At 33.0% G+C, this 15268-nt stretch overlaps 1 protein-coding gene across 2 annotated transcripts; it reads right to left on the bottom strand.

Annotated features, from left to right (window-relative positions):
• Positions 1 to 8131: 8131 nt before the first annotated feature.
• Positions 8132 to 15051, bottom strand: LOC127870479 (uncharacterized). Of its 2 annotated transcripts, none has more exons than XM_052413065.1 (3): positions 14960 to 15051; positions 12003 to 12108; positions 8132 to 10787 (listed from the first exon to the last, which is right to left on the bottom strand). In XM_052413065.1, exons 2-3 carry the CDS (start codon positions 12084 to 12086, stop codon positions 9420 to 9422), a joined length of 1452 nt encoding a protein of 483 aa, XP_052269025.1. In that variant the 5' UTR covers positions 12087 to 12108; positions 14960 to 15051; the 3' UTR covers positions 8132 to 9419. The 2 variants fall into 2 exon arrangements, with proteins under 2 accessions (XP_052269025.1, XP_052269024.1); XM_052413064.1 differs by having other exon boundaries at positions 14868 to 15038.
• Positions 15052 to 15268: the final 217 nt, after the last annotated feature.

Raw genomic sequence — 15268 nt, 5'->3', positions numbered from 1 at the left:
CGACGTCCGTTCGTAAGCAAATATCGATGACTCAATGCATTAAATCTCTTTCGGGAATACAAAGCCCATAGCATGATCACTATTCTACATTTTGTCAGTTAACAGGATGATGTATTGCAAGCATTAATGCTCTAGGATCTTAATTTACAAGGGAACCGTCACACTGACATTTCAAAGTGCCACCCATAGTATAAAGCGTTTTATCGATAGAAATAACGATTCTACACTGCCATAGGGAAAGCAATTTTCATCTGATCTGTTTTTCTCAGACACCAAAATTACATAAAGCATTTTTACAATACACACGTTTACATATTAACATTCTTGATATCAAAAGAAATAGCAGCCTTCTAAATTCAACTTTGACTATTACTTTAACTTTCAATGAATGGCTATGCACAAACAAATACAAACAGCAGATGAATGCTCAGATAAGTCCGAGTTTGTATAATTTGTCACTCTGTGCATGGCGAATACATTTTGAAGAAACTCATACGACTTTAAGTGTAAATGCAATATGGACAGTACTCGTTCAATCACATCCTATTTTCGGTTCAATTTGTTCATCATCGTTCCACATTATTAAGGATACATGTCGGTTTAATCATATATTTTTGACAAAGCAATATTGCAACAAAACATACTCTCGACTGTCCAAATATACAGCATGTTGATACAATAGAAATGCTTCCTCTGAAATGCTGTCAATGGAATTGGTTTAAACAAATATTAAAGAAAACAGGATTACAATATTATCGTGATATATAAGCATAAAGCAAATGGCCTCCGGGAGTTGGCCTGTTTTGACAAAACAGGCAGAATTTAAGCATATTGTGTTGAGAGCAAGTTGTCGCTAATCAAATATTAACCTTTGGGCCTTGTGGTTTCAGAGAAACAAAAAGGTTATTGTACTTAATACGTCTGTATTAACCTTGCTTCATAACAGATGTTCGATTTCTTCACTGAACATTGTTTTATTGGTTGAAACCCAAGATAATTTTCCTTAATATGTCATTTTAAATTGAACAGATAGCGCACTACGCATGCGTACTGTACATAACATCATAATGTCTCGTTGTTATTAATATTCGGTCGATTTGTCCTTAGAACACAAAATTCAATATAATAACGTACTTGAGTAAAAGAGAGCCTTTAAAATCGACTCTTTAGATAACAACGCATATGATTAAGGTTGGTTTGAGACCTGGTTACTTGTATTATTTAAACAAATTGTGTTGCAAAATTAATTTCCGAAGTTTACTGAAAACGGCTACCGGAAAAAAAACGAAACCGAAATTTCGAAAAATTAAGTGCACTTTTTCTTGAAGATTTGATTTTTTCCCCTGGTATTTGTGTCCATGGGATTTGTTACCCATAGGATTTTCCCATACGACTACTAAATCTACTACTACCACTACTACTACTACTACTTCTACTACTACTACTACTACTACCACTACTACTACTACTACTACTACTACTACTACTACTACTACTACTACTACTACTACTACTACTACTACTACTACTACTACTACTACTACTACTACTACTACTACTACTTATCATGATAATAATAAGAAGAAGAAGAATAAGACTAATGATGAAAAGAAGAAGAAGACAAAAGAGAAGACGACAAAGAAGAAAAATAACAAATATATATATATATTATTTCATTTTGCTGACGATATTTCGAGTCTTCCTCCGCACAGCTTACATATAAGTTTAAACTGTTTTATGGAGTAAATAGAAAGGGACACTGTCACAATGATGAGGAGGGACGTGTATCGATAATATATATCTCGGAGCGTTTTACATTCGTTCTATCTCCCTTTAACCCTGTCGTTCCACGTCTCGCACAGCATCTACCCCCACCATACGTACATCCTACGTCAACGCCCTAACGTCCGTTTCCTTCTTCGTATATCGCTTCTTGTTACCTCTGATCTCTATAACTAGAATTGAATATACAGGCAATTACGTGCAACTACCGTTACAATTTTGTTGGGACAATTTTTTTGAAGAATCCCGAGTATCTTTAACGTGAACAAGCCCAAATAGCTAATAAAATACACAAATGTAGATAGCGAAAGTAAAACTGCCATAGTCGAATATCTACATTCACGGTAGGCATGTGCTTGTGTTTTAACGGTTCTGTCAAGATTTCTATTACAGTGTCTCTTAAAAAATCAACTGTTAAGAGATTGTTGACTTTGGACATGTCAAATATTCGGATTACATTTAATACTTATACTTATACTTGTATGATTGTATTATATTTTACAATAAATATTAGGCACACTATTCCACATAACTAGAATTCGACGTGCTGCCGTTTAAATGCATTTATTTACTGCGACTTTCATTAGACTGACGTTTAAAGGGATCTTTTCACGCTTTGGTAAATTGACAAAATTGAAAAAAGTTGTTTCAGATTCGCAAATTTTCGTTTTAGTTATGATATTTGTGAGGAAACAGTAATGCTGAACATTTATCATGCTCTAATATAGCCATAATATACATCTTTTGAAGATTATAAAACCTAAAAATTATAAAGCGTTGCAACGCGAAACGATTGAATAATTTAGAGAGTTCTGTTTTTGTCGTTAAATTTTGTATAACTACGAAGATTGCTTATATAAAGTATACAATACGGCCAGAATGTGAACTCGGCGGAATAGCTCAGTAGGCTAAAGCGTTTTTACTTCAGGACTCTGGCAGGACTCCAGGGGTCACTGGTTCGAAACCAGCTCCGGGCAATGTTCTTTTCCTTTTTTTAATTTTAATCTTGATTTTTTACTGGAGCTTTTAAGATCCAATGTTTACATTTATCAATATAAAGCATTTAATGAATAAGTTAAAAAATGCCAAAATCTGTGAAAAGGCCCCTTTAATATACACTTAATATAAATAGCTGAATCTAAATTTCCATTTACAAAATTTAAGGCTGATATCATATTTTTGAAATCGTGTTCAAGACTCTTATCTGTAGTCCAGGAAACTTCAAGATCGTTTTGTTTCATTACCGATGGCACTATTTAACTTGTATTTGTGTTTGTTCGACCATTATTTGAAGGTAAAAACTTGCAAAGGTAGAGCATACACTTTTAAACAATTTCCATGGGTCTATAAACTGTATATTACCAAAATTCAGACACAAAATGAAGAAGGTATGTTTACATTGTGCACGGCGCAACAAATTGAATTTATATTGAAAATTGTACCTCATTTTTTCGGAAATGTTACAATATTTTAATATGTATATTTCCAGAACTTTACACTTTTTGAAACAATTTCTTTAAATGTTGAAATTTTACAAATATAGGTTTTACGTTTACTAACGTATTCCCGAAATAGACAAAAGTAACAGAATACATTATGTATGCAACAGTAACTGTATGTTCTATGATTCAAACTAACATCAATCTGTTTTCTTATCACCAGTCGTGAAGAAAATGGTTTGGATGCAATATAATTAAATAAAGAAACAATGTATTGCATTTTGCTTTCAGTTTTTCTTCTTGTCTGTGAGAGGTATTTTCCAACAGTGCATTAGAGACACTGCCATTATCATAAAATTATCGTATGCGTGTATAAGATTCTTCCAACGAACAATCATAACGCTACAGCTCAAGTGAAGCTCACCTTGTGGGCTTTCTTTCAGGATTAAGTTATTGATGGTCAATAAAAACTTCTAAGAGCAACACAACTGACAAACTAAAATGTTAAACATATATGTATTGTTTCAAACATGAATATTACGTTATTGTTTGAATGCAAATGTTTACCAGATAATAAAATACACTTTTGTAAATATATTATTACAACGCTTACTAAAATCAATATGGAATTCATGAAATGATTATATTTTTCGTAGTCTATATATTTCCTGTTGCATGTTCAGTACTATTAAATGAATACAATTAAATGAATACAATTTACATGATAGGCATTGATCATATTTTATTCTTTTGGCATTTTCAAAAATAGACCGGCCAACTGACATTGTATGAAAAACGTCAGTCTTAAACAGCAAAATCATTCCATGAAGATGGACACAGGACATTCGATTCGTAATCGAATATTAGGAACCGTGAAACACTCTTGTTAAAGGGCATATATTTGAACCCTTATTATTATAACTGCTAGTATGTCAACATTGAGTGATTTAACTGTAATCCTGTCTTAAACAAAGTTTGTTTTCCAAAGCGAACGAATTTAAGCACAAACAATTCACAGTAGGGCGTATCGAGGGAAAGATCTAGAATAACACAAGTACAGGTTGCCGCTAGAAAAATGTAAAACACAGTTTACCGCATGGAATTGCCTCATGGCTGCATTCACAGTTAAGGTCAATCTTTGATGTCAAAAAGAAGGATTTAGTTGTCGAAAACGCTTTGCTAACTCTGTTGTGTAACTTATAATTTGCCTCAACAAATAAACAAACAAAAAGACACAAATGTTAAAATATATTGCACGACGTGTCTTATATATCAACAATGTGTCTGCCATCAAAGGCGTACTTCGAGGTCAAACTAAAATATGAATGTTTATATAATGTAATTGAACAGAGCTTGTCCACTCTTTAAAATATTTGAAACCTATTTATTAAAGCTCGATTGCATCGACGTGGCGTAGTGGATATGTTGTTCGCCTAGCGACCGGGATGTCATGGGATCGATCTCAACTGTTGAGGGTTCTTTAGATCTCCACAATACACCCCAAGTACTGGTTCTTGGCTCAGGAAACGGACACGATAGCGTTTCAAATAAGCATTAGGCTTTCTATGCAATCAAGCTAAAATAAATAGGATTAAAACTAAAGAACGCTACCACAGTTGGAATAGAACCCGTGACCGCTCGGTTGCTAAGCGGATACCATACTACGCCACAGCTACCTAAATTTACATTGATGTGATGGATTTCAAACTTTTTTGCAGAAACTCTCACATAGGTGAGTAGATGTGTCGCATAGGAAACTAAATGGTATTCAATGACAATTCATTTCAAAGAGGTTACATGTCCAACTGTAATTTTTTATTTAGAAAAAAAAGTTTTCTAAATAACTTAAACATGCCTTATATCTTTTATAATGCCTCAACTGGTAAACATTACGAGGCGGTTTTGCGACGTAAAAGTCTTTTTTCGGCATTAATGGTCAGGCTGTATGTTTGTGTGTAAGCGGTGTGTTAAGATGTTTCTTATTTTCAGTGAAATATCAAGTTTTTATGTCGCTCGTGCGTACTAAAATACCCAGATGTTCATAACATGTTATAACATAACAAGTGTTATACTCTATCATATTATCGGATTCTCTAATTTAATAATTTAAAGCACTTACACACTATTTATTAAATCTCGTATGTGGGCTATTGCAAATATTATAGTGCATTTGTATTCTTTCGAAACATATTTCGTTTCAAATCAAGCGCAAAAAATCATTTAATCAAATCGAATCGGTTTTGAAACGTAATCGATATATAAGAGGACTATTACGTTTGCGTTTTGTAGTGTTTGTTTTGCGTTTAAAGTACAAACAATACGTTTTATTTTAACATTATTGCATCTTTAAGTCATTTCAGCTGTAAACACAACCGACGGCAAAACCAAAATCGATAAATTGAACTATTGATTTGAAAATATTCTAATATTGAGGAAACTTAATACACATTCAACCAAAATTGTACGAACATGATACGATCGAAGGGGTAAAATGATTTTTCACAAAAAGAACACCAACGCATTGCTATTGTTCTGGTTACAATGGGTCCGTGGTTGCAGTAGACTTAAACAGCACCTATTTTTACATGTAAATATGATTAAATGAAATTAAGATAACCAGTGCAACTAAAAACGTAAATATATGTTCACACATACACGTTAACGGAAATATTGTATTTGTTTTATTGTTAATGCCTGAGGCCCTTTGAGCATTATATACATTGATCGAAGGACATGTCCAGCAATTGGTTTTGACGGATAGGTACATATGATATATCCCACAGATAAGAAGAAGCTATATGTATGTACCAAGATCCTCCTTATTAAAAATATAATATGCATGTCTCTAAATTATGAGAAAACAGACGACATACACATTGTTCGAAATTTAATTATCCTTTTCATTTTGTTCTTGTGCTACATACGACCAACGAACAGGGAGCGTATATAGTAGTGTATGTGTAACATGAGCTGTGCCCTTTCTTCGGAATCGGTATCGTTTACATTTGATGTAACAGTGTCTACGTAAAACTTTCTGACTGAAACAAAACAACGTAGTTATCTTCGCTTGATAATAAATAAACATAAAGCAAGTTGAACACAGCATGTATAATGATACAGTACACATCAAACCGTTAACAAATTAATAAATCAAGTTCACGGCGGTTTTAAGAACATCAATATGATCTGGTGGTTAAAATTATTCATAAATTGTGTGCTGCTGTTATTTTGTTGTGTTTGTTTGTTTCCATGACTTAACGGAACGATAGACGAATGTCCGATGTCGTTCAACCTCACATCTGGGAAGCTCGCATTTTGACCTAGGCGACGACACCTCGCGAAACAACGGAATTTGCATTACGTAAAAGTAATTGTAATATGGGTTACAACAAGCACTTTATATTGATCTCTTTAAATATAATATTCAGATGTATTGTATGGTTAATGTAAATAGTACTTAACTCCATGTTTATATATGTTTATATATGTGTATATTAGATTTATACAGTGTGTATCTTAAATCACTAAACAAGTGAAATAAAAAGTATATATTGTTCTGCTAATAATCGTTAAATTGTCATTTAGCATGTCTATTAGTATGAAATTTTAGTTGGTATTCAATGTCATAGGATCTTTCCGTGCCTGGGTTCCGTTACTATTAACTTTGAAGAAGGTTGTAAATAACAAAATCATGCAAATGGTCGTTTTATAACTGGTAGTTACCTGGTAGACATACCCAGTAAAATTGTATTACCGAATATACTGCAAATATGAAAACTTAACAACTTTTTTCAAGTAATGTAATATACCAGTCGTGATATTTAAATCAATATAAACTTATAATTTAAAAAAATACGGTATTTAAAAACTTTTTTTTCGTCAAGCTGGTAGACTGTCCCTTTAAAAGCGCTAATAAAATCAGCAGACGTTAAAAGACAACCGAGTTTAACACTAAAAAACTCGTTATCCATTGACTCCTTTATAGAGCATCCATCAGACGATGGTTATAATCGTTTGTAAATCAGTGTTTATGATTAGGCTGCAAATTTAAAATGTGTTGTAAACTACTTATACACAATTATTTAAAATTAAATAACAAACGTTGATTGACCACGGGCATCAGCATATCACATTCAGCTTGAACTAGAATAATGACTTTGTTTTGATTATGGCTTGTATTCGTCTACACTGACCATTTTTTATAAAAGTTTAACAAGACAGCAAAATATACCACGTCAAATTGATAACTTAAAGCGGGTATATACGATTTTTTATGTGTGTTTAATTGTAATATATTGATAAAATATGTTACAATAACATAAAATGGGAAAGAAAAATTATACATTAAAGCCGATTTTTATCAAATGCAGCAAAGACAAATTAGCGCCCCGAGCCGATTGTGACGTACATATTTTCCTACAATTACCGAAGCATTCGTCTTTGTATTAGGATCGGAGTTAGTGTTCGTGTGTCGTATGAATAGATATCGTTGCGGGAATTCAAATAAACCGTTAAACTAAGTTTAGATTCACATCGTACATGTATGGTATACATGCTGGCGAATTCGGCTGTACAGCCGTTTTCAGTTTAAGAATTAAATATCTGGCTTATTTCGCATTTTTCGACACATGTTCTTCTTAACTTTTATTTTAATTTATATTGAAATATATATTATATAATAATAATTTTTTACACATTTGATATAAAGTCATAGATATTTGACAAAATCGTATATACCCGCTTTAATACTAACATAATTCACGATATATTCTTAAACGTATTTTTATGTGTCTCTTTGTCAAATGACGTGATAGAAAAAAAACAAAAGCATACCACATTTTTATAATTTTATATTTATCAGGTAATTACATTGACCTTTTTTCATAATGTAACTTTAAACATAGCGATGAAATTGCAAGGCAGGAGAGGAGTCCTCATTCTTTAATTACAACCACAAAATGCATGTGTCATTTAGGTGTTCAAGTAAATGTGTATTTTCTTCAATTGCTAAGAAATATAACATAAATATTCAAGAGATTGTATCCTGCAAATAATCAAAACGCTCTTAACCAGGTACTCCCTTTGGTAGACCTGATCTGATATCGCATCACGCTTATCGATGCATAGTTAAACATGCACAGGACATAATAACACATGTATACATTTTGCCCGTATATTTACATGGATACAAAGTGATAAACTGAATAGAAAGCAATAACTATATATCAAATGTTTATATTCTTACTTTCTCTTTCTCGCGATACGTAGTCACGATTAAGATAGTGCAAATAGTAAAGTAAATTTTATAGTTCCTGGGCAGTTTTATCGTCAACAAATGCTATGGTGTGTTATATCAAGGAATAGTCACACGAACAATTGATATGAAATATTAGTTGATGTGTAAACTATAATCGAGTAATTTGAGAAAACATTTCACTTTCGAAAAATTAATTATATTACAACATACATGCATGTTTCTTTAGCAAAGTTTTATCAATGCTGCTTAATTAACATTTAAAAAAAGTTTTACAATTATACAAAGGTATATGTATTTTATTTTTGTACAATATGACGTGTTTATTGTCGATGCATTATAACCTCTTTTTTAGGGTAATTATTGTAATCACAAACTAATTAAAAATAACCTCTATGTAATTAATGCAGAGGGTAATGCATTCAAATGTTCACTTTATCAACAATTATCGTCAATGTGTATCTGTCTTTCCAGTCTTTATATTTATAATATTGTAACGTGTTGATAATTGATTTTGACGACTTTAAAATCAGCACTGCAATACAATAGTATTCTGGATTGGCAAAAGTATTTTCGCAGATTCGATTTGCAATAATCGATGCAATTTTATTGCAAACAAGTATGGGATTTTTACATTTTTCCATAGAATTCACCGATATTCAATATTGTTTCCACAAACCCAAAAATCGGACCATGATATCCTTCGACATGTACTAAACTGTTTTCACTTACACAGTGCAAGCTGCAATAAACATTTATTTAATAAGCATTGCCTCTCAACTGTGCTTGTACTTTATCGCGTTGGCAATAGCAAATATATATTTACTAGTAATGTCAAAATGTCATTTGCAAATATGTTTCACAAAATAAGAACAACACAATTATTATTTTCATGAATTAACGGTTATAGTAAATGTTTTCGCTTTAACAACATTTAAGACATTTTACATTAATAGTCCGGCTAAAATATCAATTAAAGCAGAACCTCTCTTATCAATATCAATATTCCAATCAACGTTCAACAGAGGAAGGACAGGGCTTAATATCAACCCAAGGCATATGTTAAACTCTTCGATAAAACGGTCACCTTCACTGTCATCAACATCGTCATTTATGTATTTGATGAATCTGTTGGTGCACATCAAGAATAACAACTCCAACTCAGTTTTCATCCTGTAATACAAAAACAGAGGCTCAGGGTGAGCGATAATAGCTCTCCTCATTTTCGGCAGTCGTAATAATATCCTGGGACCTTCTTCTATCATTTCTTTCATAATTGTTATCCATGTATGTTGTAGATCTTCTCTCATTCCACATGCTGCCAATAGGTTCCTCTCTGGTATAATGTAACATGGTAAATGCATAGTGACTATTGCGTTTCTAAGAAAAATTAATCCTTCACGCAACCAATTGAATAAACTTTTTTCATTGCACAATGAATTTTGGCTTCTCTCTGCCAACCATAGTACAACGTTTTTCACCATGTACGATGTTATTTCTTTATTTTTAGGTTTCAATACATCTTTTAAGATCATTTTTAAAATAACATATACTTTAATTTGTACATCATTGAGGTTGCACAACAGCTCCATTTCACCAGTATTAAAACAAAGACGCCACTCTACGTGTTTATACTCACTTCCTTGATATGCAACCGGAGTAACAAACGCTCCCATAGATACGACTTTCTGAACTACATGCGTTGGAGGCCAATGCCGGGATCTTGCAGCCCATCTATTCAGTATACTTGGACAGAGACAGGGCAAGCAATATACGAAGTCCATTTTAAAGAGTCCAAAACATGTAAATGGTAACGACGGTCCGGCACGTTGATTGCGTTGAAATTCTACATCCATGTCATCATCCATGTAATCATGCTCACAATTTCTATAGAATAAATCACTGCTCAAAAGAGCGCCCCCATATCCATCTTCAACTAAGGCATTTTGCAATATTGGCCTTATCCTTTGACCTCGTTTACATAAAAGCAGTTTACAATGACCCGGATAACACAAACCGAAATTCAAAATAAATACGGTCATCACCCTTGGAAGTGTACCGTCATTTAAACCATCTTCTAAACACACGACGTCACGTAAGACAGCTAACAGGTCTATATCACTCTCATACATATTCGCCAGACCCTCTCCCTTGCTACCCGAAGTGATCATATAAAACGCATGGCCAAAAGATACATCCATAAGTCTGTCCCTTATCCTGTAACCATATCTCCTTGCCTGTCTGATAAGTTCTCCATATCCAAGCAAGTCCATAAGTCTACAGGTCTCATCAGAAATCTTTGCCAATTGACTCTGAAATGAAAGTTAAATAAAGTTAAGGACATCATTTGTAAAGTATATTCACACAAATAAATCGACAAAGTGCAACACAAACATGATACAGAAGTTATCGCTTTTAACATAACACCAATACGCGAAAAAACATGTCTTAGTTGTTTCAGCGGGATCGTACCTACAGCGTGTTGATTTTTAGGTAGCTGTAAACTCGCCATATTACTAATTTGAGGCGCTCTGCCAAAATTACCACCTTCAAAACAAAATTTTAAGTTAAATGTGGTTCTTGAAGGTATTTGTTTCTCATCTGTCACCCTTAATAGCGTCACACAAGAATGATTTTAGCGTCATTACGATAATGCATGTTTGTTTATTTTCGTTATGAAGCCCTTTAATCGCATCGCGGAAACAAAGAACGATAAATATTATTAAATAAGGTTAAGCACATGCTCTTATAAAGAGTATTTGGAATAAAGTTAATACTGACGATGTTACTGCACATACGAAAAGGTCCAATAGGAAACAAATGTTGACGAAATTGACGCGATTTTGGATTCGCATAGTGGGGGATTTAGCTGACTTGAAAAAAAACTTCAGCACTATCATACACATACCTGTAGAGGCATGAATATATTTGTATTTAGTAAAAAGTTAATGAAAAGCCTTACGATATTTTGTGTTTCAAATACGGTTATTGTAAAAGTTATGTTATGTTTCTTGTTTGGATTTAGCATACTATTTTGCGCTCCTACTTACTTGGATGCTAATTACGATGGACGATGAAATTATGTGTAAGAAAGGATCATGACCGTTACTTAAGTTTATATTCATGTATACAATTAGCAATGATGACTACATGTATCAATGCTCATTAAGGGTATTACAAGAATTCGAATTTAAATGATGTCATGTTTTGACAGTATTAAAGCTTATAAATAAGGACAACTTTGCATAAAATATGTTTTCTCTTTTTCGTGCAGCTGCAGTACTGTATGCGTAATAAAAGAGCAGTTTACGCAATTGCTAAAGAATGTTGATTATAGAACTTCCCCAAAACATGCAACCTCGTGAAATGTATGTCATGTGGATATATAGTATGTCACAGGAACGACAACATTGGGTTATAATATGTGTATGAAGATGTAGGCTAAAATAGACGAGCGTAAAAGATTCGTATTTTGCATTAATGATTCTTCACTTGACCCAGCGATAATCGAGATGGACACTACTTACTGGAGTGTAATGACTGAATGAACTGCTTTGCCTTGCCTCAGGTGAAGACTCTGACTCAACAAGTCCAATACGACCTTCAGCCATCTCTTTACAGCTTGAACTATATCTATACAAACAAGAAAATGTGAATTCACTTATTGGGTATAACGTTTATAATAATTGTTTTTCAAAGAGGGGGGTGTAAAACATAAATGATGAGAATCCGTATGGTTTGAGCGAAATTTTGATGTTGCTGTAGTAACATGGCGGATCTTTGTTGACATTTTGTGAGAAAGCGGAACATTTTACAATACTGTTTAACAAAAAGAAAGATTAATATGCACCACTTATGAAAGCCGTTATGCTTTTGAGAATTGTATTATATTCGTTTCGCTGCTTGCAACAGCAGATTTTATTACTTTAAATTTAATAACGAGGAATAAACCAACATAAAATAACTGCAATCAATCCATACATGATGCAATATATATGAATGATAGGTCATTTGGTGTAATACCAGCACGCACACACTACTTGGTATGAAACATGCGGACGATTTAAACCACGGATTAATACCACGAAACTGAGGAACAATGCTACTGATTATTATTTGTTCCCTTCCGACACTAAGTACGAAGTATCGCTCACGGTGTAAACAATACAGACTTAAAACAGGAAATTATTGGCAGTGCCTTAATTTTGCTTAAATAATTCGTATAAGTGTGAAACAGACAATAGCCATTTTTGTGAAGGAAAAAAGATAAACAATCATATTACATAAACGAAGGACAAAACAATCTAACACACTATTTATATTTGGAAAAGTGTTAAGCAAGAAGTCCCTGGACTTTGGTGCGGTAGTCACTTTTCGTTCATTTGTAGAGATGATGTATAATTAACATATATCACTATGTATTATTTATTTCTGATCAATTGTGTATATGAATGAAAAAAATATATCATTATAAAGCTCCAGTTTTGTAGTAAACATCAAACAAAAATTTAGGATACGCCTACACAGAATGGATCGGCGTGCACAATTATAGTATTGATGGTTCATTTAATATTCTGTTGTAAAGGCTCATTTTATACATATATTGCATTTTTATCAAATCGACCCAATCATGTTCCTGTAAATTAAACTCAATACATTGAGAAAATCAAACAGAAGCCAAAGCACTTTACAACCGTTCAACACTGCTTTTTTCATGTATAAATTATCCATTAAGTGTAATGTTGTTCAAGCCAAAAAAATTTAGGATCATATATAAAACGTATATATCTGAATGTTTATCGTTTTACTCTGGCCATTTAACATTCGCCTCATACCAAAAGCCATAGTGGTACGGATGAGATAGCCATGAGTTTCTACATGTTCACACGTGAAACTCTCCATGCAATAAAATTGTGGGAAGCATTTAAAAGTTAGAGGCCTATTTTAATGAACTACTTATTACTAGTATGGTACAGATGATTTAATGTTTGCCTTAATCAGACTAGTACAAACGACTAAGAAGGTCATGGGATTGTCTTACCGTTTCAAAACGCAATCTTACTAAATCATGGTTTAAAACACAATGCGATCGACTTGGTAAGTTGTTGTAATTAATTAATATATCGTTGAAACTACTTAGTAGGTCGTGGTCACGGCATTCCTCGTTCGTAGAAACGACGTACATGTTAAACTATTAAGTTCAATAGAAAATTGAATGGTAGCATTCGCTAGCTGTATAAACGACTTAAAGGGACCATCAGCCACGAAAGACGAACAAAGAAAAGTGCTAAAACACCGTGTTTTTTAAATTATTAGTTTACATTGATTAAAATATCACGACTGGTATATTACATTACTTGTAAACATCAATATAAACTAATAATTGTAAACAAATATGGTATTTTAGAACTTTTCTTTTTTCGTCATTCGTGGTTGACGATCCCTTTAATGAGTTTTGGTTACGAAACTATTACTTTGTTTGTTTTCAACATAATACATTACTAAATGCATTTCGTATACATAAATGATATTCAAGACTATTAATATCATACACGATCACCATAACACAGTTTCAAATACAATCAGTTGTGTACTGGTGCTTGAATTGAATTCAAAACATGTCGTAAGTGCACATGTTTACTTGACGAATTTCTAGTGCGTTTGCGCGCGCACGTGTAGAGAAATACGTGTCGATAGTAACCTCAAAGCAACCCTACTATGCTGATCACATGCGTGCGAATGCAGTCTCGTCCGTATATCACATGATCGTTGCTGCTCACACCTGTTTGTACAAACCGCCCGGACAACAGCAGTAACTATAACAAGATTTCATTGCTCGTAACCAGCACTTTTTAGCAATGAAACTTCACACTGATCAACCAAGAGGCATACTCAATGCTAACGAGCACTTTAGTTAAGAGGCTTTACAGACAACTTTAGTTACGACTACTTTAACTTTAGTCTGGGACAATTTAAATTCGAAAAATGCATTATTTGTTGTCTTTTATTTTAAAATTAATATTAAATCGATCGTCCTTTGCTATGCAATACATGATTTTATTTAATTTTGTTCTTAAAATGAGTAATACAATAATACAAAACACGCAAAAGATAACAAAAACAAAGAAGTATACTCTAAATCGTCTTCTAATATCAATAGCACAAAATAGGGCAAACGACAATTGTGATGCTCATTTATTTGCAAAAGCTCGTACATTTCTTTGCTTAGTTGTTATTAATTGTATGTAAAGTCAATCAAAATATGCTTCTACTACTAATAACAATTAGTAGTATTAACAAGCATAACACATTACGTGAATCGCGCTTTTTGGTTACATAAGCTATTTTTGTATTTTAATGATACACAATGCAAATACGATATTGGTACGTACCATAAATTCATCAAATTTCCTCCAACATCTTTGTCTATTAGATATTAGCAAACCATAACTAAATCTCATAACCTCTCGAAACTAGTCGTTACCTCTTTCATTCGCAAAAGAATGTTCTCTATTCGTTCAATAATTTAGCCAATTCCTATGCGCTAAAAAGGAAGTATTGGATAATACTTACAAAGGCTATTCAAGAGTTTGAAAATCAATGTGTGATTGCAACATGATAGGATTATAAAATCACAATCAATACCAAGTGAACGATTTAACGCGTCTTCAATGTGCATTTCTACTCTTAAATCAGATATGCTATCGATCTGCTTAAATCGACTTTCTGTCAAGTATGCTGTAAAGATTAACGACCTACGGGTAATATAGCTTTATTTCATACATTACCGTCA

Source organism: Dreissena polymorpha, chromosome 2 (assembly GCF_020536995.1).
Source record: "Dreissena polymorpha isolate Duluth1 chromosome 2, UMN_Dpol_1.0, whole genome shotgun sequence".
Classification (NCBI taxonomy): domain Eukaryota; kingdom Metazoa; phylum Mollusca; class Bivalvia; order Myida; family Dreissenidae; genus Dreissena; species Dreissena polymorpha.
This window is presented reverse-complemented; position numbering and strand designations above follow the sequence as displayed.